The sequence below is a fragment of the Carcharhinus amblyrhynchos genome, chromosome 34 (genome assembly GCF_965287045.1).
Source record: "Carcharhinus amblyrhynchos chromosome 34, sCarAmb.v2.hapA, whole genome shotgun sequence".
NCBI lineage: Eukaryota > Metazoa > Chordata > Chondrichthyes > Carcharhiniformes > Carcharhinidae > Carcharhinus > Carcharhinus amblyrhynchos.
The window spans coordinates 2,525,354-2,548,343 of record NC_137357.1 but is presented as its reverse complement, the minus strand read 5'-3'; the positions used below and the strand labels follow the sequence as shown (position 1 = coordinate 2,548,343).

At 48.7% G+C, this 22,990-nt stretch overlaps 1 protein-coding gene across 2 annotated transcripts in view; it reads left to right on the top strand.

Annotated features, from left to right (window-relative positions):
- The window catches only part of LOC145361341 (uncharacterized), a 126,303-nt gene extending 103,822 nt beyond the window's left edge, over positions 1 to 22,481 (top strand). For both annotated transcript variants that reach the window (XM_080217009.1, XM_080217011.1), the window contains exons 7-17: positions 1,065 to 1,145; positions 1,594 to 1,706; positions 3,868 to 3,926; positions 5,557 to 5,646; positions 8,464 to 8,507; positions 10,086 to 10,255; positions 13,705 to 13,775; positions 17,537 to 17,682; positions 19,299 to 19,443; positions 19,630 to 19,773; positions 21,277 to 22,481. In XM_080217009.1, the coding sequence (XP_080073135.1) occupies positions 1,065 to 1,145; positions 1,594 to 1,706; positions 3,868 to 3,926; positions 5,557 to 5,646; positions 8,464 to 8,507; positions 10,086 to 10,255; positions 13,705 to 13,775; positions 17,537 to 17,682; positions 19,299 to 19,443; positions 19,630 to 19,773; positions 21,277 to 21,522 (1,309 nt within the window). In that variant the 3' untranslated portion in view covers positions 21,523 to 22,481. The remainder of the gene's footprint in view (positions 1 to 1,064; positions 1,146 to 1,593; positions 1,707 to 3,867; positions 3,927 to 5,556; positions 5,647 to 8,463; positions 8,508 to 10,085; positions 10,256 to 13,704; positions 13,776 to 17,536; positions 17,683 to 19,298; positions 19,444 to 19,629; positions 19,774 to 21,276) is intronic.
- Positions 22,482 to 22,990: the final 509 nt, after the last annotated feature.

Here is a 22,990-nt window from a genome sequence, read left to right as displayed (position 1 = left end):
AGAATGAAACATATATAAAGCTAGCTATCTCTGATGTTCCAAGTCACAGAATCACTGTCCAGAAGAGGCCCTTCGGCCCATCAAGTTTGAACTGACGCATGAAATACCCTGACCCGCCGCCCACTTAATCCCACTTGCCAGCGCTGGGACCCTAGCCCTGAATGTTGTGATGTGCCAAGTGCTTGTAATGACTTCATGGCAACCCCCAGCTATATGAACTGATGCCAATTTCATTTCCTAACCTCTACCTGGAATTCCTAGCCTTGAAATGCTCTTGTAGCCATTGTGGTGATATGGATGGGTCCAGTTGAGGTTCTGGTCAATGGTAACCCCATGGATATTGACAGTGGAGGGGATTCAGTGATGGTTAAACCATTGAATATCAAGGGGTTAGAGTGTCTCTTATTGGTGATGGTCATTGCCTGGCATTTGTGTGGCGCGGAAGTTACTTATCAGTGCAAGCCTGGATATCTCCCTCGAATGTGTGTGTAAGGATGTGAATGATATTCTCTTTTAATCCACAGGAGATCGGTCCGCCTTGTTGTCCAACGAGGGGCATACACGCGGTGGGTCGTACGAGGGCTGCTCTTGGTTGCTTCAAGAGTTGCCTAGTGCTTCACGTCGTTAGTGTGTGCTTAAACTGGACCAGATGCTGGGCGACACGACAGCTCAGTGACTATCACTGTTTGCTGTGCATACACATGGATTTGGGCCGGTGTCTGTGTGGAGTTTACACATTCTCCCCGTGCTTGCGTGGGTTTTCTCCGGGTGCTCCAGTTTCCTCCCACACTCCAAAGATGTGCTGTTAGACTGATTGGTGAAACAAACTGCCCCTAAATTAGTTTTCCCTCAATGTGGAATGCCATAAGCATAGACAAGGGTTATGGGTGGAGAGGGGGGACTGGTAATGTTAAAATGGCGGCGTGGGCTCGTTGGGCCAAAGGGCCTGTTTCCCGGGCTGTGTTGTTCTTTGTTATCTCGCCTTCCTTGACAAATCGGACTGAGGAATAAACCTTTTGAGAAATAAGCTTATTTCCTGATTTTTCTCTCCATTTCTACTTTAGTAATGAGGTCAGTCAAATGCTGGCTGAAGAATATCTACAGTTATTTGACTTCAGCGAGATGGAATTGGACAAAGCTCTGAGGTAGGGAGGGTCTGAATCTGAACTTCGATAACGCGCCATGTAGACAGGCGATGGCCTAGTGGTATTATCGCTCGACTATTAGCCCAGAAACTCAGCTAATGTTCTGGGGGACCCGGGTTCGAATCCCACAGATGGTGGAATTTGAATTCAATAAAAAAAATCTGGGATTAAGAATCCACTGATGACCCATTGTCGGAAAAACCCATCTGGTTCCCTTCAGGGAAGGAAATCTGCCGTCCTTACCCCGGTCTGGCCTACATGTGACTCCAGAGCCACAGCAATGTGGTTGACTCTCAACTGCCCTCGGGTAACTAGGGATGGGCAATAAATACCGGCCCAGCCAGTGGCGCCCATGTCCCACGAATGATTATAAAAAACTCGATTGAAATAGAGGTTGATTCTAGGGTTCGTACGCATCTTTCTGACCCCTGAGCTTTTGTGCCCACAGGAAGTTCCTCAAGGCGTTTGTGCTGACTGGCGAGACCCAGGAACGGGAACGGGTGCTATACCAATTCTCCAATCGGTTCCAACAGTGCAATCCCAATATTCTTCAGAGCAGAGGTACGTAAGCACAGGCGCGGCAATCCTCGCTTAATGGTGGCACAGTGGGTTAGCACTGCCGCCTCACAACTCCAGGGACCCAGGTTCGATTCCCGGCTCGGGTCACTGTCTGTGTGGAGTCTGCACATCCTCCCCGTGTCTGCGTGGGTTTCCTTTGGGTGCTCCGGTTTCCTCCCACAGTCCAAAAATGTGCAGCTTAGGTGGTTAAAATTGCCCCTTAGTGTCCTGGGATGCATAGGTTAGAGGGATTAGTGGGTAAAATATGTAGGGATATGGGGGTAGGACCGGGTTGGGACTGTAGTCAGTGCAGACTTGATGGGCTGAAGGGCCTCTTTCTGCACTGTAGGGTTTTATGGTTTGGTTCTAAGCCTGTTGGACTTTAACCTGGTGTTGTGAGACTTCTGACTGTACCTCACAGTGCCAGGGATCCGGGTTCGATTCGGGTCACCGTCTGTGCGAAGTCTGCACATTCTCCCCGTGTCTGTGTGGGTTTGCTCCAGGTGCTCCAGTTTCCTCCCACAGTCTGAAAGCATTGGTTAAATGCTAAATTCTCCCTCAGTGTAACCCGACCACGAGTGTGGCGACTAGGGGATTTTCACAGTAACTTCATTGCAGTGTTAATGTAAGCCTACTTGTGACACTAATAAAATAAACTTTAAACTTTACACTTTAAAGTTCCTTCAGCAAAGGTTTGTTGTTTTCCTTTTGCTTAAAGTTGAAAGTTTATTTTTTACCGTCACAAGTAGGCTTATGTTAACACTGCAATGAAGTTACTGTGAAAATCCCCTAGTCGCCACGCTCCGGCACCTCTTTGGGTACACCAAGGGAGAATTTAGCATGGCGAATCCACCTAACCTGCACATCTTTGGACACTAAGGGGCAATTTAGCATGGCCAATCCACCTAACCTACACATCTTTGGACACATGGATGGACTGGCCATGCTAAATTGTTCCTTAGTGTCCAAAGATGTGCAGGTTAAATGGATTGGCCATGCTAAATTGTCCCTTAGTGTCAAAAGGTGTGCAAGTTAGGGGGATTGGCCATGCTAAATTGCCCCTTATTGTCCAAAGATGTGCAGGTTAGGTGGATTGGCCATGCTAAATTGCCCCTTAGTGCCCAAAGATGTGCAGGTTAGGTGGATTGGCCATGCTAAGTTGCCCCTTAGTGTCCAAAGATGTGTAGGTTAGGTGGATTGGCCATGCTAAATGGTCCCTTAGTGTCCAAAGATGTGTAGGTTAGGTGGATTGGCCATGCTAAATTGCCCCTTAGTGTTAAAGATGTGCAGGTTAGGTGGATTGGCCATGCTAAATTGCCCCTTAGTGTCCAAAGATGTGCAGGTTAGGTGGATTGGCCATGCTAAATTGCCCCTTAGTGTCCAAAGATGTGTAGGTTAGGTGGATTGGCCATGCTAAATTCTCCCTTAGTGTCCAAAGATGTGCAGGTTAGGTGGATTGGCCATGCTAAATTCTCCCTTAGTGTCCAAAGATGTGCAGGCTAGGGGGATTGGCAGTTCTGGTCACCACATTATAGGAAGGATGTAATTACAGTGGAGGGGGTGCAGAGGACAGTCACCAGGATGCTGCCTGGAATGGAACATTTAAGTTATGAAGAGAGGTTGGATAGGCTTGGGTTGTTTTTGTTGGAGCAGAGAAGGCTGAGGGGGCAACCTGATTACAAGATTATGAGGGACATGGACAGAGTGGATAGGGAGCAGCTGTTCCCCTTAGTTGAAGGGTCAGTCACGAGGGGATATAGGTTTAAGGTGAGGGGTGGGAGGTTTGAGGGGATGTGAGGAAGAACATTTTTACCCAGAGGGTGGTGAGGGTCTGGAATGTGCTGCCTGGGAGGGTGGTGGAGGCTCATACCTGTATGAGCACTAGGCACATTGTAATATTCAGGGCTACGGGTCCAGTGGAGTTAGGTGGGCAGGCCAGAGCCTTCCCTATGGTCGGTGTAGGCTCGAAGGGCCAAAGGGTCTCTTCTGCACTGTAGCATTCTGCGTTTCTGTGAAAGACAATTTCATTTTGCCCTCTGTGCACATTCCAAACGCAGCGGAAGCAGATTAAACTATCGATTTGGGCTTCCACCAGACTAGAGGGAGTAATGATAGTTTAAAACAGCCATGTGATCTTGTCCTTTCTCTCCCTTATCCCGTGCAGATGCCGTTCACACCATAACCTGCGCCCTCATGCTTCTAAATACAGATCTTCACGGACAGGTAAGCTTTCCGGAGACTGGGTTAGGGGTTGTAGATAAGGGTGAAATATGTTTGTGGATTACCTACAGTGCAGAAGAAGGCCATTTGGCTCATTGAGTCTGTACCGACTCTCCGACTGAGTATCCCATGCGGACCCTTTCCCATCATCTCATGCATTTACCCCGCTAATCCCCCCTAACCCGCTCATCTTTGGACACTAAGGTGCAATTTAGCATGGCCACCCCCCCTAACCCGCTCATCTTTGGAAGCTAGTGGGCAATTTAGCATGGCCAATCCACCTAACCTACACATCTTTGGACACTGAGGGGCAATTTAGCATGGCCAGACCACTTAATCCAGACAAATGTGAGGTAATGCATTTTGAAAGGTCTAATAAAGATAGGAAATATACAGTAAATGGCAAAACCCTTAAGAGTATTGACAGGCAGAGGGATCTGGGTGTACAGGTACACAGGTCACTGAAAGTGGCAACGCAGGTGGAGAAGGTAGTCAAGAAGGCATACGGCATGCTTGCCTTCATCGACTGGGGCATTAATTTTAGTAATTGGTAAGTCATGTTGCAGCTTTAATGAACCTTAGCTAGGCCGCACTTGGAATATAGTGTTCGGTTCTGGTCGCCACACTACCAGAAGGATTTGGAGGCTTTGGAGAGGGTACAGAAAAGATTTACCAGGATGTTGCCTGGTATGGAGGGCATTAGCTATGAGGAGAGGTTGGAGAAACTTGGTTTGTTCTCACTGGAGTGACGGAGGTTGAGGGGGAGACCTGATAGAAGTCTACAAGATTATGAGAGGCACAGACAGAGTGGATAGTCAGAAGCTTTTTCCCCAGGGTGGAAGAGTCAGTTACTAGGGGGGCACAGGTTTAAGGTGCGAGGGGCAAGGTTTAAAGGAGATGTCCGAGGCAGATTTTTTACGCAGAAGGTGGTGGGTGCCTGGAACTTGCTGCCGGGGGAGGTAGTGGAAGCGGATACGATAGCGACTTTTAAGGGGCGTCTTGACAAGTACATGAATAGGATGGGAATAGAGGGATATGGTCCCTGGTAGGGTAGGGGGTTTTAGTGGGACAGCATGGTCAGGGTAGGCTTGGAGGGCTGAAGGGCCTGTTCCTGTGCTGTAATTTTCTTTGCTCTTTGTTGATCTATGGACACTGGGGGTTAAATTAGCATGTCTAAACCACCTAGCCTGCACATCTTTCGGATTGTGGGAAGAAAGTGGAGCACCTGGAGGAAACCCACGCAGACATGGGGAGAATGTGCAGTCTCTGCACAGACAGTGACCCGAGGCTGGAATTGAACCTGGGCCCCTGGCGCTGCCACTATATCACCCCCTGTTGTGATATGTGATATGTGATATGTTATTAGTACTATTGTATTTAAACAACATGTTTGGGGTTGATACTGTAAATGTAACTTTTCTGATAAGAAAGAAGAGTGGATTGTATTGTTAGGCCAATCAGGGACCCTCTTGCTTTGTATTTAACCAGGCACGCCAGTTCCTCTGGGACACCGAGTGTAGACTGTTAACTGAAAGCTGTATGTACGCTGTCGTCAGGCTTGGAAATGAAGGGATTTTGGTGAAGGGAATTCTCCCTCCAAGGATTTAATACAGCTGTTTTCCTGCTATTTCAGAATCTCGGGAAAAGCATGTCAAGCCAGGACTTTATCACAAACTTGGAAGGAATGAATGATGGGAAGGATTTTCCAAAAGACATGCTGAAGGTAACAATTTAACTTCTTTTTCTCCTCAAATAATTATCTCCCTACCTCACCTTTTTCTATGGGATACAGGCAGGGTGGTGAGTGTCCAGGAAAATGGAGATGAGGAGCATATCAGCCATGGCGGAGCGGACTCGATGGGCCGAATGGCCTAATTCTGCTCCGATATCCTATGAACTTTTTAATTCTATCCCTCGAGAATTAATGATCTCCCAATTCTACCGACCAAAATCTGATGTGAAGGGTACTCAAGTCTGTGGGCATCACAGGCTAAACCTGACCCCTTTCCCATCCAACACTTTCCCAGTGGGATGATGATCAGGAGCGAAGGTTGATTATTCTTTTCGATTTGATTTGATTTATTATTGTCACACAGAGGAGAAGGAAAGGAGAGAGTGCAGAATGTAGTGTTACAGTCATAGCTAGGGTGTAGAGAAAGATCAACTTAATATATTCCAATTTGATTTGATTTATTATTGTCACATGTAATGGGATTCAGTGAAAAGTATTGTTTCTTGCAAAGCATCCCATTCATAGAGTACATAGGGGAGAAGGAAAGGAGAGAGTGCAGAATGTAGTGTTACAGTCATAGCTAGGGTGCAGAGAAAGATCAACTTAATATAAGGTAGGTCCATTCAAAAGTCTGATGGCAGCAGGGAAGAAGCTGTTCTTGAGTCAGTTGGTACGTAACCTCAGACTTTTGTATCTTTTTCCCAATGGAAGAACATAGAACATAGAACACTATAGCACAAACAGGCCCTTCAGCCCACAAGTTGCGCTGATTGCGTCCATACCTACCAGGCCATAGAACTATCTGTAACTCCCAATCCCATTAAATCCCATGTACTCATCTTAAAAGACTCCAGCGAGTTCGCCTCTACCACCACCGATGGCAGCCGATTCCACTCACTCACCACCCTCTGAGTGAAAAACTTACCCCTAACATCTCCTCTGTACCTACTCCCCAGCACCTTAAACCTGTGTCCTCTCGTAGTGACCATTTCAGCCCTGGGAAACAGCCTCCGAGAATCCACCCTATCTATTCCTCTCAACATTTTATAAACCTCTATCAGGTTGCCTCTCAACCTTCGTCTCTCCAGGGAGAAGAGACCTAGCTCCCTCAGCCTATCTTCATAAGGCATGCCTCCCAATCCAAGCAACATCCTTGTAGGTCTCCTCTGCACCCTCTCAATAGCTTCCACATCCTTCCTGTAGTGAGGCGACCAGAACTGCACACAGTACTCCAAGTGGGGTCTGACCAGGGTCTTATAAAGTTGCAGCATTACCTACCGACTCCTAAACTCAATTCCAAGAAGGTGGAAGAGAGAATGTCCGGGGTGTGTGAGGTCCTTGATTATGCCGGCTGCTTTTCCTGAGGCAGCGGGAAGTGTAGACAGAGTCAATGGATGCGAGGCTGGTTTGTGTGATGGACTGGGCTACATTCACGACCCTTTGTAGTTCCTTGCGGTCTTGGTCAGAGCAGGAGCCCACACCAAGATGCTTTCTACGGTGGCATCTGTAAAAGTTGGTGAGAGTCGTAGCGGACATGCCAGATTTCTTTCTGAGAAAGTCGAGGCGTTGGTGGGGCTTTCTTAACTGTGGTGTTGGCATGGGGGGACCGGGATAGGTTGTTGGTGATCTGGAAACCTAGAGAGTAGAAACTCTCTACTTCATTCTCATTGATGTAGACAGGGGCATGTTCTTCACTCCGCTTCCTGAAGTCAATGACAATCTCTTCCGTTTTACTGAGATTGAGGGAGAGATTATTGCTGTTGCCTTATGCCTACGATTGACCCAGCACAGACTAAAGGTGAAGCCACATTTTGTGACAGTAATTACCAAGTTAACCTAGGCCTGGGGCTAACTTCTTTTTGGAAACAGTGGACAAAGTGATGCTTAAAGGGGTTTGTGTAAGATTAGTTATTTAATAGAACATAGAAAAACTACAGCACAAACAGGCCCTTTGGCCCACAAGTTGCTTCGATCCTATCCCTACCTACTAGGCCTATCTATCACCCTCAATCCCATTAAATCCCACGTCCTGAAGTCTCTTAAAAGACCCCAATGCGTTCGCCTCCACCACCAGCAGCCGATTCCACTCACTCACCACCCTCTGAGTGAAAAAATTTCTAGTCTCATCCAGGGTTAAATAAAAAGAAGGGGTACCTTTTGCATTTTCTTCTCACTGCAGGACAAGTGAAGGAAAAGAACAAGGATTTACAGTAAACTAAACACCCAAAAACCTTTTGAAACCTTTTATTAAGGCCAGAAAACACCAAAATGTACATTCTCTACAATTAAAAATATATCCACTCCTTGGAGGTATACTAATCCTTTACTGAGAAAAACTACAGTTACAATAAAGGAGATTGTATACTGGGACTTCTCGGTGGCACAGTGGGTTAGCACTGCTGCCTCACAGAGCCGGGGACCCGGGTTCGATTCCCGGCTCGGGTCACTGTCTGCGTGGAGTCTGCACATTCTTCCCGTGTCTGTGTGGGTTTCCTCCGGGTGCTCTGGTTTCCTCCCACAGTCCGAACTACGTGCTGGTTAGGTACTAAATTCTCCCTCTGTGTAACCCGAACAGGAGTGTAGCGACTAGGGGATTTTCACAGTAATTTCATTGCAGTGTTAATGTAAGCCTATTCATGATACTGATAAATAAACATGTTCACAATAGTATCATTCTGTGAATTTGCTTCAAGTGGTGCAGACAATAACTGATTAATATGTAGCCAAATGTTAAATCTGGACATTGCTATCTGTATTCTGAATTCTATTCCCATCGTTTCAATGTTGCTCTCTGTTTCTGATCTGTAGGCCTTGTACCAAGCAATCAAAAGCAAGAAGATGGAGTGGGCAGTGTAAGTACTTCCACGCTCAACATCCTTGATATTGGGCTTGTCTCTCAGAGCGACATTCGTGGGGTTGGCCATGCTAAATTATCCCTTAGTGTCCAAAGATGTGCAGGTTAGGTGGATTGGCCATGCTAAATTGCCCCTTAGTGTCCAAAGATGTGCAGGTTAGGTGGATTGGCCATGCTAAATTGCTCCTTAGTGTCCAAAGATGTACAGGTTAGGTGGATTGCCATGCTAAATTGCTCCTTAGTGTCCAAAGATGTGCGGGTTAGGTGGATTGGCCATGCTAAATTGCTCCTTAGTATCCAAAGATGTGCAGGTTAGGTGGATTGGCCATGCTAAATTGCCCCTTAGTGTCCAAAGATGTGCAGGTTAGGGGGATTGGCCATGCTAAATTGCCCCTTAGTGTTCAAAGATGTGTAGGTTAGGTGGATTGGCCATGCTAAATTGCCCCTTAGTGTCCAAAGATGTGTGGGTTAGGTGGATTGGCCATACTAAATTGCTCCTTAGTATCCAAAGATGTGCAGGTTAGGTGGATTGGCCATGCTAAATTGCCCCTTAGTGTCCAAAGATGTGCAGGTTAGGTGGATTGGCCATGCTAAATTGTCCCTTAGTGTCCAAAGATGTGCAGGTTAGGTGGATTGGCCATGCTAAATTGCCTCTTCGTGTCCCACAGTCCGACTGACATACTAGGTACTAAATTCTCCCTCAGTGTAACCCAAACGGGAGTGTGGCGACTAGGGGATTTTCACAGTAACTTCATTGCAGTGTTACAGTAAGCCTTGATCTGACGTTAATAAATAAACTTTCAGCGAGGGGGATTGAATATAAAAGTAGGGAGGTCTTGCTGCAGCTGTATAGGGCATTGGTGAGGCCGCAGCTGGAGTACTGTGTGCAGTTTTGGGCGCCGCACCTGTGCAAGGATATTTTGGCCTTGGAGGGAGTGCAGAGGAGGTTTACTAGGCTGATACCGGAGTTGAGGGGATTGAGCTATGAGGAGAGGCTGAATAAACTAGGCTTGTACTCGTTAGAGTTTAGAAGAATGAGGGGAGATCTCATTGAGACGTATAAGATGATGAATGGGATGGATAGGATAGAGGTGGAGAGACTCTTCCCGCTTAGAAAGGACAGTAGGACTAGGGGGCACAGCCTCAAGATAAAGGGGGGGCGGTTTAGAACGGAGTTGAGGAGGAACTTCTTCACTCAAAGGGTGGTGAATCTCTGGAATTCTCTGCCCGTTGAAGTGGTGGAGGCTGCCTCGCTAAATATTTTTAAGAAGCGGGTTGATGGGTTCTTGATAAGAGAGGGGATTAAGGGTTATGGGGAGAGGGCGGGAATGTGGAACTGAGCCACAACAGATCAGCCATGATCTTATTGAATGGCGGGGCAGGCTCGAAGGGCTAGATGGCCTACTCCTGCTCCTATTTCTTATGTTCTTATGTTCTTATGAATTCCACCTGCAGTGGCAGGATTCGAACCCAGGCCTCCAGTGTGGTTTCTGGGTTAATAGCCCAGTGATAATGCCACGAGGCCATTGCCAAGGAGTGGGTTGGGGCTCACCGATATTTTCTTCTGTGCTTCCAGTGATGAAGAAGAGGTGCAGAAGTCGATCATGGGTGAGGATTCAGTCAGCATGACCCGGGTGACGGATAAAGGCCGACCTTTCCTGGAGGTGCCACAGGACAGCAAGGCTCCCACCTACAAGCAAGGATTCCTGAGTCGCAAAGTCCACGCAGACATCGATGGCAAAAAAAGTTTGTATTCTCGTTTCCCCCCCTTTCCGTTCTATTTCCAATTGATGAGATCCCAAAAATTCACGCAATCTGTTCAACGGGGTGGAGAGGGGGGAGAGCTGGTGTAACAGACAGCCATTTATCACTCTATCAGCTGTGACACAGTGGGTTCGCACTGCTGCCTCACAGCGCCAGGGACCCGAGTTCAATTCCCGGCTTGGGTCACTGTCTGTGCAGAGTCTGCACATTCTCCCCGTGTCTCCGGTTTCCTCCCACAGTCCGAAAGACGTGCTAAATTCTCCCTCAGTGTAACCCGAACAGGAGTGTGGCGACTAGGGGATTTTCACAGTAACTTCATTGCAGTGTTAATGTAAGCCTACTTTGTACACTGATAACAAACAAAATAAATAAGGAGGCACGGAGGCTGCAGAAGAAATTGGACAGGTTTGGAGAGCGGGCAAAGAAGGAGGCACGGAGGTTACAGAGAGACTTGGACAGGTTTGGAGAGCGGGCAAAGAAGGAGGCACGGAGGTTACAGAGAGACTTGGACAGGTTAGGAGAGCGGGCAAAGAAGGAGGCACGGAGGTTACAGAGAGACTTGGACAGGTTTGGAGAGCGGGCAAAGAAGGAGGCACGGAGGTTACAGAGAGACTTGGACAGGTTTGGAGAGCGGGCAAAGAAGGAGGCACGGAGGTTACAGAGAGACTTGGACAGGTTTGGAGAGCGGGCAAAGAAGGAGGCACGGAGGCTACAGAGAGACTTGGACAGGTTTGGAGAGCGGGCAAAGAAGGAGGCATGGAGGTTACAGAGAGACTTGGACAGGTTTGGAGAGCGGGCAAAGAAGTGGTTTCCTGTTTGCCAACTAGTTTTCTAACCATCTCAGTACACTACCCCAATCCCGTGTAAATTAATGCTACAATTGATAAAAGTACTTTTGAAGTGTTGTTACCGTTAATAAGTCACATTGAAGGCAACCAATCTGCTGACAGTATGGATGGGATCTTACAAACTCGCTTGGGCGAGACTGGAGATTCTTGTTCCAGGGCAGCAGAGATTTCCGTGTCGGACCCTAGCCCGCTCTGATTCCATGGCGGGAGAGGTGGTATAGATCCGGCGTCAGTTCCCAGAAATGGAAGAGAGATAACGGGCTGGATTCTCCGACCTCGCCCATGGCTGGGATTCTCCAGTCCCGCTGCAGAGAACAGAGTTTTGGCTGAGGGCCGAATTCCCCATTCTCATGGCAAAGGCGGAGAATTCCGGATCCTGTTATTTTTAGTGCCATTGGCTGAGGGATGGCTGGGTGGACACGGTGGCACAGTGGTTAGTAAGTCTGCCTCACAGCGCCAGGAACCCGGGTTCGATTCCCGGCTGGGGTCACTGTCTGTGCGGAATTTGCACATTCTCCCCATGTCTGCGTGGGTTTCCTCTGGATGCTCTGGTTTCCTCCCACAGTCCAAAGATGTGCAGGTTAGGTGGATTGGCCACGCTAAATTGCCCCGTAGTGTATAAAGATGTGTAGGTTAGGTGAATTGGCCATGCTAAATTGCCCCTTAGAGTCCAAAGATATGCAGGTCAGGTGAATTGGCCATGCTAAATTGCCCCTTAATGACCAAAGATGTGCAGGATAGGTGGATTGGGCATGCTAAATTGTCCCTTAGTGTCCAAAGATGTGCAGGTTAGATGGATTGGCCATGCTAAATTGCCCCTTAGTGTCCAAAGATGTGCAGGTTAGATGGATTGGCTATGCTAAATTGCCCCTGAGTGTCTAAAGATGTGCAGGATAGGTGGATTGGCCATGCTAAATTGCTCCTTAGTGTCAGGGGGATTGGCAGGGTAAGTAAGTGGGGTATGGGGATCAGGCTGGGTGGGATTGTGGTTGGTGCAAACCTGAGTGCTCCTTCTGAGCTATAGGGAGTCTATGAATTCTATGATGAAAGAATATCTACATCCCCATAACTGGTGCCTGATTACAGCCCTGAGCCTCATTCTGCAGGCAAGGTGTGTATTGTGTCACACCAAGGGAGACACACCACTATTGTCCCAACCACTTCCTACCTAAATCTTTCACCATTCTCCCCCCTCTCCCGTTCTTCCTACCACCATCCCTCCCCCCAACCACAGAGGTGTCAGCCACGTGCCAACTGAGGTGGGCACCAAATGTGAAATGTGGACGAACTCTGAACACTCCAGGCCGAGAGCTCAGGAAGCCAGCACGCCTTCGACATGCTGCACCTTGCGCTGGAAGGATGTGGGTTCCTCCACGGTGGTTGCACACACACACACACACAGACACACACACACACACACACGACGCGGAGTCGAGATCAAGCTGGGCCTTGTGACTCAGTAAGCGGTTGGAGAGACAAAGAAACCTTGGTGTGTGTGTCTCTCTCAAACACACGCAAGCATAGTTTCTCACCACCAAAAGTTAATACGTGTGTGAGAGACACGGCACGGAAGTTAAGAGAAAAATGTGTAGCGAAGGAGGGCCTTAAAAATGACTTGACACACCTAGAGTATTGTGAGCAGTTTTGTCTCCTTTTCTGAGGAAGGATGTTGTTGCCCTCGAGGGTAGGTTTACCCGGCTGATTCCGGCGGGGCTGAGGAGAGATTGACTCGATTAAGATTGTTTTCACTGGAGTTTGGGCCAATGAGGAGGGGGATCTCATAGAATCTTATAACATTTGAACAGGGTAGATGCAGGGGAGGATGTTCCCGATGGTGGGGGAGAGTCCAGAACCAGGTCTGAGGATTGGGGGTAGACCATTTGGGACATTCCTTCACCCGGTGAGCCTGTGGCATTCAGGAATTAGTTGATGCCAAAACATGGATGAATTCAAGGGGCAGCTGGAGTTGGGGCAAACGGGATCAAAGGGAGAAAGCAGGATTAGGCTGTTGAGTTGGACGATCGGCCAATGAACATGATGAATGGTGGAGCAGGCTCGATGGGCCGAATGGCCTCCGCCTGCTCCTATCTCCTATGTTTAGCGTTTGGCATGTTTAGGAGGGGGAAGGAACATTCAAAAATGCAATCTTGCCACTGTGGTGGTGGAGGCGGGAAAACACATTGTTAAGGTGGCGGCGCGGGCTCGTTGGGCCGAAGGGCCTGGTTCCCATGCTGTGTTGTTCTTTGTTCTTTGTAAAGTTGTGCGCTTTTGGCAAGCTCACCGGAGGAGAGGCCCGAGGCAGGATTACAGTTGCCAACTCTGGGTTCAGATGCGTGACCTCTGACCCCTTCCCTGCCCAGCCCAACCACCTGTTGGCCTTTGCCGGACAAATTTTACAGGCTCGAAGGTTCAAAGGGCGTGAATATAAGCATTTCTCTGAATTGATCCCCAATTAATCAGCTGATTCTAGAAGGTTCCGCGCAGAGCTGGCGAACTGAGGGAATTAAAAAAAAGGCTGAAAACGGGGCCTACAAACAAAATGGAGGAACCAGTCCCTCATTCTTGCTCTCTTCCGTTCCACAGCACCCTGGGGCAAGAGGAGCTGGAAGACTTTCTACGCTGTCTTGAAGGGGACTGTCATCTACCTGCTGAAGGTAATATCACTTTTGCACTAAGGGACAATTTAGCATGGCCAATCCACCTAACCTACACATCTTTGGACACTAAGGGGCAATTTAGCATGGCCAATCCACCCAACCTACACATCTTTGGACACTAAGGGACAATTTAGCATGGCTAATTCACCCAACCTACACATCTTTGGACACTAAGGGGCAATTTAGCATGGCCAATCCACCTAACCTACACATCTTTGGACACTAAGGGACAATTTAGCATGGCCAATCCACCTAACCTACACATCTTTGGACACTAAGGAGCAATTTAGCATGGCCAATCCACCTAACCTACACATCTTTGGACACTAAGGGGCAATTTAGCAAGGCCAATCCACCTAACCTACACATCTTTGGGACACTAAGGGGCAATTTAGCAAGGCCAACCCCACGAACATCGCTCTGATTGAGAGACAAGCCCAATATCAAGGATGTTGAGTGTGGAAGTACTTACACTGCCCACTCCATCTTCTTGCTTTTGATTGCTTGGTACAAGGCCTACAGATCAGAAACAGAGAGCAACATTGAAACGATGGGAATAGAATTCAGAATACAGATAGCAATGTCCAGATTTAACATTTGGCTACATATTAATCAGTTATTGTCTGCACCACTTGAAGCAAATTCACAGAATGATACTATTGTGAACATGTTTATTTATCAGTATCATGAATAGGCTTACATTAACACTGCAATGAAGTCACTGTGAAAATCCCCTAGTCGCTACACTCCTGTTCGGGTTACACAGAGGGAGAAGTTAGTACCTAACCAGCACGTCGTTCGGACTGTGGGAGGAAACCAGAGCACCCGGAGGAAACCCACACAGACACGGGGAGAATGTGCAGACTCCACTGCAGACAGTGACCCGAGCCGGGAATCGAACCCGGGTCCCTGGCGCTGTGAGGCAGCAGTGCTAACCCACTGTGCCACCGTGCTGGCCCTATTTCCTTTTGAAATCATTGATTAGTTCTTCCAGCGCTCCCTCTTGGACAGTTCAAATCGTGGAATTCTACAGAAGGAGGCCATTCAGCCCATCAGCTCTGTATCGACCACAATCCCACCCAGCCCCTATCCCCACAACCCCATGCATTTACCCTAGCTCGTCCCCCTGCCACTAAGGGGCCAGTCCATCGAACATGCACATCTTTGGACTGTGGGAGCACCCGGAGGAAACCCACGCAGACACGGGGAGAATGTGCAGACAGTGACCCGAGCCGGGATTCGAACCCAGATCCCTGGCGCCATGAGGCAGCCCTGCTAACCACCGTGCCACCACCCTCTTCAACTTTGTTTTAAAGGGTCAGAGCAGGGGGCAATGGAAGTTTCAGCAATCCCACCCTGGCCATTTCCCCTTGTGCGTAACCTTCTCGAAACCGTGCCCCTGAAACTGAGGTCAAACTGGAGCCTGTTCTGGGTCCAAACTCAAAGCTCCAAATCTCTAATCTGGAGGCCAGCACTTAAAATATTACAAGTAGCATGCAGATACACTCTCAGTGTTTCCTAACAGCTGCGAACATAGGTGGAGCAGTGTGTGCTGAGTGCTGTCGTAATGTCTTAGCTCCATCTAGTGTAGATCCTGGGAGCTCGACCGAGCGGGGAACTGAGTACAGCCACAAAACAGGAGATCTCATCCTCGAAAACGCGTTAAACTTGGAAAAGAGGAAAGAACAGATATTCTAGTTCCAAATCGTAACATCATCTGGTGTCACCAAAGCTCTTCGCACCGTTTTTGGATCACGAGAATGAGAGCACACAGATGGTTTTAAGTTGGTTTATTTGTCACTGCCACAAATACATTAACACCGTGATGAAGTTACTGTGAAACATCCCCCCCTTAGTCGCCACACTCCGGCGCCTGTTCGGGTACACTATTCTCTATTCCAGCGTATTTCAGGATGAGATACAAAGAACAAAGAATAAAACAGCCCGGGAAACAGGCCCTTTGGCCCAACGAGCCCGCGCCGGCATTTTAACATTGCCAGTCCCCCCTCTCCACCCATGACCCTTGTCTATGCTTATGGCATTCCACATTGAGGGAAGACTAATTTAGGGACAATTTGTTACACCAATCAGCCTAACAGCACATCTTTGGGGTGGGAGGAAACCGGAACACCCGGAGAAAACCCACGCAAGCACGGGGAGAATGCGCAAACTCCCACAGACACCGACCCAATCCATGTATCTGCACAGCAAACAGTGATAGTCACTGAGTTGTTGTGTTGCCCAGCATCTGGTCCAGTTTAAGCACACACTAACGACATGAAGTACTAGGCTATTCTCGAAACAACCAAGAGCAGCCCTCGTACGACCCATCGCGTGTATGCCCCTCGTTGGACAACAAGGCGGACCGATCTCCTGCTTTGTGACTGTAATCAGCTCCCCTCCATTTGATCTGGGAGAATGTAGCATCTAACCAGCACGTCTTTCGGACTGTGGGAGGAAACCAGAGCACCCGGAGGAAACCCACGCAGATACGGGGAGAATGTGCAGATTCCGCACAAACAGTGACCCGCGCCGGGAATCGAACCCGGGTCCCTGGTGCTGTGAGGCAGCAGTGTCAACCCACTGAGCTGCTTTGCCACCACGACTGATCATAGAATCGCTACAGTGCTGAAGGAGGCCATTCAGTCCATCAAGTCTGCACTGACCACAATCCGACCCGGGCCTTATTCCTGTAATTGCTCATATTTATCCTGCTAATCTCCTTGATACTAAGGGGCAATTTAGCATGGCCAATCCACCTAACCTACACATCTTTGGACACTAAGGGGCAATTTAGCATGGCCAATCCACCTAACCTACACATCTTTGGACACTAAGGGGCAATTTAGCATGGCCAATCCACCTAACATGCACATCTTTGGACACTAAGGGGCAATTTAGCCTGGCCAATCCACCTAACCAGCACATCTTTGGACACTAAGGGGCAATTTAGCATGGCCAATCCACCTAACCTACACATCTTTGGACACTAAGGGGCAATTTAGCATGGCCAATCCACCTAACCAGCACATCTTTGGACACTAAGGGGCAATTTAGCATGGCCAATCCACCTAACATGCACATCTTTGGACACTAAGGGGCAATTTAGCCTGGCCAATCCACCTAACCAGCACATCTTTGGACACTAAGGGGCAATTTAGCATGGCCAATCCACCTAACATGCACATCTTTGGACACTAAGGGGCAATTTAGCCTGGCCAATCCACCTAACATGCACATCTTTGGACACTAAGGGACAATTTAGCATGGCCAATCCACCTAACCTACACATCTTTGGACACTAAGGGGCAATTTAGCATGGCCAATCCACCTAACCTACACATCTTTGGACATAAGGGGCAATTTAGCATGGGCAATCCACCTAACATGCACATCTTTGGACACTAAGGGGCAATTTAGCATGGCCAATCCACCCTAACCTGCACATCTTTGGACACTAAGGGGCAATTTAGCATGGCCAATCCCCGTAACCTACACGTGTTTGGACACTAAGGGGTAATTTAGCATGGCCAATCCACCTAACCCGCACATCTTTGGAGTGTGGGAGGAAACCCACGTGGAGAATGTGCAGACTCCACACCGACAGTGACCTGAGGTCGGGAATCGAACTCGGGGTCCCTGGCGCTGCGAGGCAGCGGTGCCACCACAACTGAAAAGAAGCAAGTGCCCCAAATGCAACTACCCGATTGACCTGTTCCAGAAGGAATGAAATGGCTTTTTCTCCTTGGTATCCTCAGGACGAATATCGGCCGAACAAGCAGTCATCGGAGGAGGCGATTAGTATCCACCATTCCTTGGCCACGAAAGCAGCCGAGTATAACAAACGGCCGAATGTCTTCCGTCTGAAGACAGCTGACTGGCGAATCTTCCTCTTCCAGGCTCAGTAAGTACGGCAGGATGGTTCGAAGGCCATCGTAGGTTGGCGTCAGAGAGACGGAATTTAATCCGGGCAAATGCCAGGTGGTTTGGGTCGATGCGATTTTGGTGGGAGCTGTCAGGTAAATGGCAGGACCGTCAGGAGTGTAGACACACGGAGAGAGAGCCACAGATCCTAAAAAGTGGTGGCACAGCTGGTGAAGAAAGCATGTGGCAATTACAAGGGGGCACGAGTAGAGGAGGAACTGTCAGAGGGTGAGGGGGGCCTGGAATGAACTGCCAAGTGAGGGGGTTGAGGCAGATAGGTTAGCGACATTTGACGTATCTGGATAGACACATGAAGAGACGGGGAATAGAGAGATATGGGCAGTTGGTCTATTGTTGGGCCGAAGGGCCTGTCCCTGTATTGCTCTTTTCTCTCTTTGTTCTCTGCAATGAAAATCCCCCAGTTGCCACACTCCTATCCGGGTTACACTGAGGGAGAATTTAGCATCTAACCCGCACATTTTTGGACTGTGGGAGGAAACCGGAGCATCTGGAGGAAACCCACGCAGACACGGAGAGAATGTGCAGACTCCACACAGACAGTGACCCGAGCCGGGAATCAAACCCAGGTCCCTGGTGCTGCGAGGCAGCAGTGCTGATCTCTGTGCCACCACATCGCAGTGGCTCTGGAATCATATGTAGACGGACGGCACGGTGGCACAGTGGGTTAGAACTGCTGCTTCACAGCTCCAGGGTCCTGGGTTCGATTCCCAGCTCGGGTCATTATCTGCGTTTGCACATTCTCCTTGTGTCTGCGTGGGTTTCCTCTGGGAGCTCCGGTTTCCTCCCACAGTCCAAAAATGTGCGGGTTAGGTGGATTGGCCAAGCTAAATTGCCCCTTAGTGTCCAAAAATGTGCAGGTTAGGTGGATTGGCCATGCTAAATTGTCCCTTAGTGTCCAAAGATGTGCAGGTTAGGTGGATTGGCCATGCTAAATTGTCCCTTCTTGTCCAAAGACGTGCAGGTTAGGTGGATTGGCCATGCTAAATTGTCCCTTAGTGTCCAAAGATGTGCAGGTTAGGTGGATTGGCCATGCTAAATTGCCCCTTAGTGTCCAAAGATGTGCAGGTTAGGTGGATTGGCCATGCTAAATTGTCCCTTAGTGTCCAAAGATGTGCGGGTTCGGTGGATTGGCCATGCTAAATTGCCCCTTAGTGTCCAAAGATGTGCAGGTTAGGTGGATTGGCCATGCTAAATTGTCCCTTAGTGTCCAAAGATGTGTAGGTTAGGTGGATTGGCCATGCTAAATTGTCCCTTAGTGTCCAAAGATGTGCGGGTTCGGTGGATTGGCCATGCTAAATTGCCCCTTAGTGTCCAAAGATGTGTAGATTAGGTGGATTGGCCATGCTTAATTGCCCCTTAATGTTCAAAGATGTGCAGGTTAGGTGGATTGGCCATGCTAAATTGCCCCAGGGGAATTAGCAGGGTAAATCTGTGGGGTTACGATGGGATTGTTGTTGTTGGTGCAGACTCGATGGGCTGAATGGCCTCGCTCTGCACTGCCGGGATTCTACAATTGTGTAACTTGTCCGGCCTGTCCTCCCGGCTCATAACCCTTCTCTCCTGACGTTCCTGCAGGAGTGCGGATCAGATGAACTCCTGGATCACGCGGATCAACCTGGTGGCCGCCATGTTTTCGTCACCCCCTTTCCCGGCAGCCGTCGGGTCCAAGAGGAAGTTCAGCCGCCCCATCCTGCCGTCCGCCACCTCAAAGCAGTCTCAGGTACGTGCGGTGAAGTAGAATTTAGTAGGCCCGAGTTATTATTAATCCATCGCTGGGATGGAACCTTCACATTGGCAAATCCAAAATGGCAGCCGTTATCAACGCCTCTCCTTCCACCGGGATTCGGTAGCAAGTAAGTAAGACCAAAACAAAAACCTTCATCGCCAATCTTTGGCCCTCTTCCAGGAAGAACAGCTCGAGTCGCATGATTCAATGCTCCAAACGATATTAGATGACCTTGATGACCTTCAGATGAACTTTCCGGAAAAGAAAGGCAAAGCAAAGGAGTTCGAGGAGTACAAATTGAAGCAGGAATACTTCGAATACGAGGTAACCCATTCGGAACCCCCCTTAGGTTCTTAACCAGCCGGGTTTTGAGGTTGTCAAGGTGACCGAGTTCGAGGAGTAGGCCGGAATCTTACCGCCCCACCCTTTTCCCTGCCTGCCACGGGAATCTGGATGGGCGAGGGGCGGACAACGGAAAGCTCCGTTGGCCTAGGGCGGTGTTTTACGGTTTTGGGATGAACGGGGCTGTAAATCCCGCCCCCTAGGCCAGGAAGCTACCACCTCACCTGGCACGGAGCAAGGGAGAGCCCAACAACGGAAACCCTGAGCGAGAATTTCCGCTTTCGTCTGTAAAATCCCACCCCTAGCCTCTAATCTTGGCACCAGCATCCAGACACGTTGGACAGGTAACCTGTGTAGGGATTAAAGCTCACTTCACGTTACCTGTTCCAGCAGGGCAACCTTTAAAGTTTAAAGTGGACTGGCCGAGCTAAATTGCCCCTTAGTGTCCAAAGATGTGTAGGTTAGGTGGATTGGCCATGCTAAATTCCCCCTTAATGTCCCAAAGATGTGCGGGTTAGGTGGATTGGCCATGCTAAATTGTCCCTTAATGTCCAAAGTTGTCCAAATTAGGTGGATTGGCCATGCTAAATTGCCCCTTAGTGTCCAAAGATGTGTAGGTTAGGTGGATTGGCCATGCTAAATTGTCCCTTAGTGTCCAAAGATGTGCAGGTTAGGTGGATTGGCCATGCTAAATTGTCCCTTAGTGTCCAAAGATGTGCAGGTTAGGTGGATTGGCCATGCTAAATTGCCCCTTAATGCCCAAAGTTGTCCAAATTAGGTGGATTGGCCATGCTAAATTGCCCCTTAATGTCCAAAGATGTGCAGGTTAGGTGGATTGGCCATGCTAAATTGTCCCTTAGTGTCCAAAGATGTGTAGGTTAGGTGGATTGGCCATGCTAAATTGCCCCTTAATGTCCAAAGATGTGCAGGTTAGGTGGATTGACCATGCTAAATTGTCCCTTAGTGTCCAAAGATGTGCAGGTTAGGTGGATTGGCCATGCTAAATTGCCCCTTAATGTCCAAAGATGTGCAGGTTAGGTGGATTGACCATGCTAAATTGCCCCTTAGTGTCCAAAGATGTGCAGGTTAGGTGGATTGGCCATGCTAAATTGCTCCTTAGTGTCTAGGGATATGTAGGTTAGAGGGATTGGTGGATATAATATGTAGGGATATAGGGGTAGGGCCTGGGTGGGATTGTGTTCGGTGCAGACTCGATGGGCCGAAGGGTCACTTTCTGCACTGTAGGGTTCTATGATTCTATGATAAGCTAACCCCCTCATCTCCGGTATCAGCCTGGTGAACCTGGTACTCCCTCCAAGGCCAATATATCCTTCCGCCAATAAGGGGACCAAAACTGCACACAGCACACACAATTACACACACGAAGAGTTGAATCTGCTTACTCCAAAGTTCCTCCTTTGACGTTCTCAGTTACATGCTGCCTCTCCACTTTCACCATATCTCTCCTCCCCCCCCACCCCGCAGAGATGTCGGATCGAGACATACGTCAACCTGTTGAAGATTAAGTTGAATGAAGGAACGGATGACCTGGACAAGCTGGAGATTCAGATGTACAGCATCATGGAGGACAGTGGTGGTACCCTAAAGAAATCACACTCCAGCCCCTCTCTCAACCTGGAACAGGCGCCGGTGGTGAAAGTTAAGAGGAACGTCTCGGAGCGGAGAACTTACCGGAAGATCATCCCAAGCAGACATCGAAAGTTAGTCTGAAGAGAGCGGGGAACAGATTTTTAAAGGCCAGTTATTTGACTGCAGAAACAAACGACTCGAGTGGGAGCTTTGCCTCGCTCACTTAACATGAAGGAAACAAAAAAAAAAGCCAGGGAAAAATATTGGGGCAAGATATCAGGGAACAATTTTGGAGGGCAAGTATTTTATTTTTGTATTTTCACTGTTTTTTTAACTTATAATTGAAGCGCTGCCCTGCTTTGTAAGTATGTGGTTTCCTGTACAACTGGTTAGATTCCTGCGCACACTCTTTCCAGCACGGACTCTTGGATCTGAAGACTGTCCCGGGTGAAACTGCTGGTTCCTGTTGGCTGCGGAGTTAGGTGCGGCGTCGCTTGACCAATTCCTGTTTGCTGGCTGCCGACTTTGGGTCAAATGTGTACGCTTCCCAGCATCCCTCGGTTCAGACATTCAGCCCAGTGCCCACAACCAATGTCTCTCCTTTAAAACAACATCAGCAAAAACAGATGTGTTGTCGAATCCCGGCAGTGCAGAAGGAGGCCATTCGGCCCATCAAGCCTATACCGACTCTCGTGTATTTCATTCACACAAATGAACAAAAATAATGAAGGGGCAATTTAGCATGGCCAATCCTCCTAACCATATCATTGGACACTCAGAGGCAATTGGGCATCTAACTAGGACACCTTTGGCCATAAGGGGTATAGATGGACGAGTGGTATTATCGCTAAACTATTAATCCAGAGACTCGGCTAATGTTCTGGGGGACCCGGGATCGAATCCCGCTACAGCAGATGGTGGAATTTGAATTCAGTGAAAAAGTCTAGAATTAAGAAGCAGGCCCACTCCATCTCCCATAATCCCACACTGATTCCACTAACCAACACATCTTTGGATACCAAAGGGCAATTTAGCGTAGCTAATCCACGTCACTGGACACCAAGGGCAGTTTAGCATGGCCAATCCACCTAACCTCCACATCTTTGGACATTAAGGGACAATTTAGCATGGCCAATCCACCTAACCTGCACATCTTTGGACACTAAGGGGCAATTTAGCATGGCCAATCCACCTAACCTGCACATCTTTGGACACTAAGGGGCAGTTTAGCATGGCCAATCCACCCTAACCTCCACGCCTTTGGACATTAACAGACAATTTAGTGTGGCCAATCCACCTAACCTCCACATCTTTGGACACTTGCCTTTGGGAGACTTGGGATAAGATATGTTTGAGACAATGTTGGGTGTGAGGAGCTAGTGCAAACGCAATGGCTGCAAATTCGATGGGATTTGATTTGGCTGAGGTTTTTGCGAATTGTGTGTGACCAGTGATTCGGCCCAGAAGGAGAGGTTAGGCTGGGGCAACAAGAAACCAATGCCTTCAGGTGCAAGAAATAGGACGAGAAACTGGATGAAAAGAATATAGAACTGCCTAGATAAACTAAACGGAAGGATTCCTGGGATGGCAGGTCTGTCATATGAGGAGA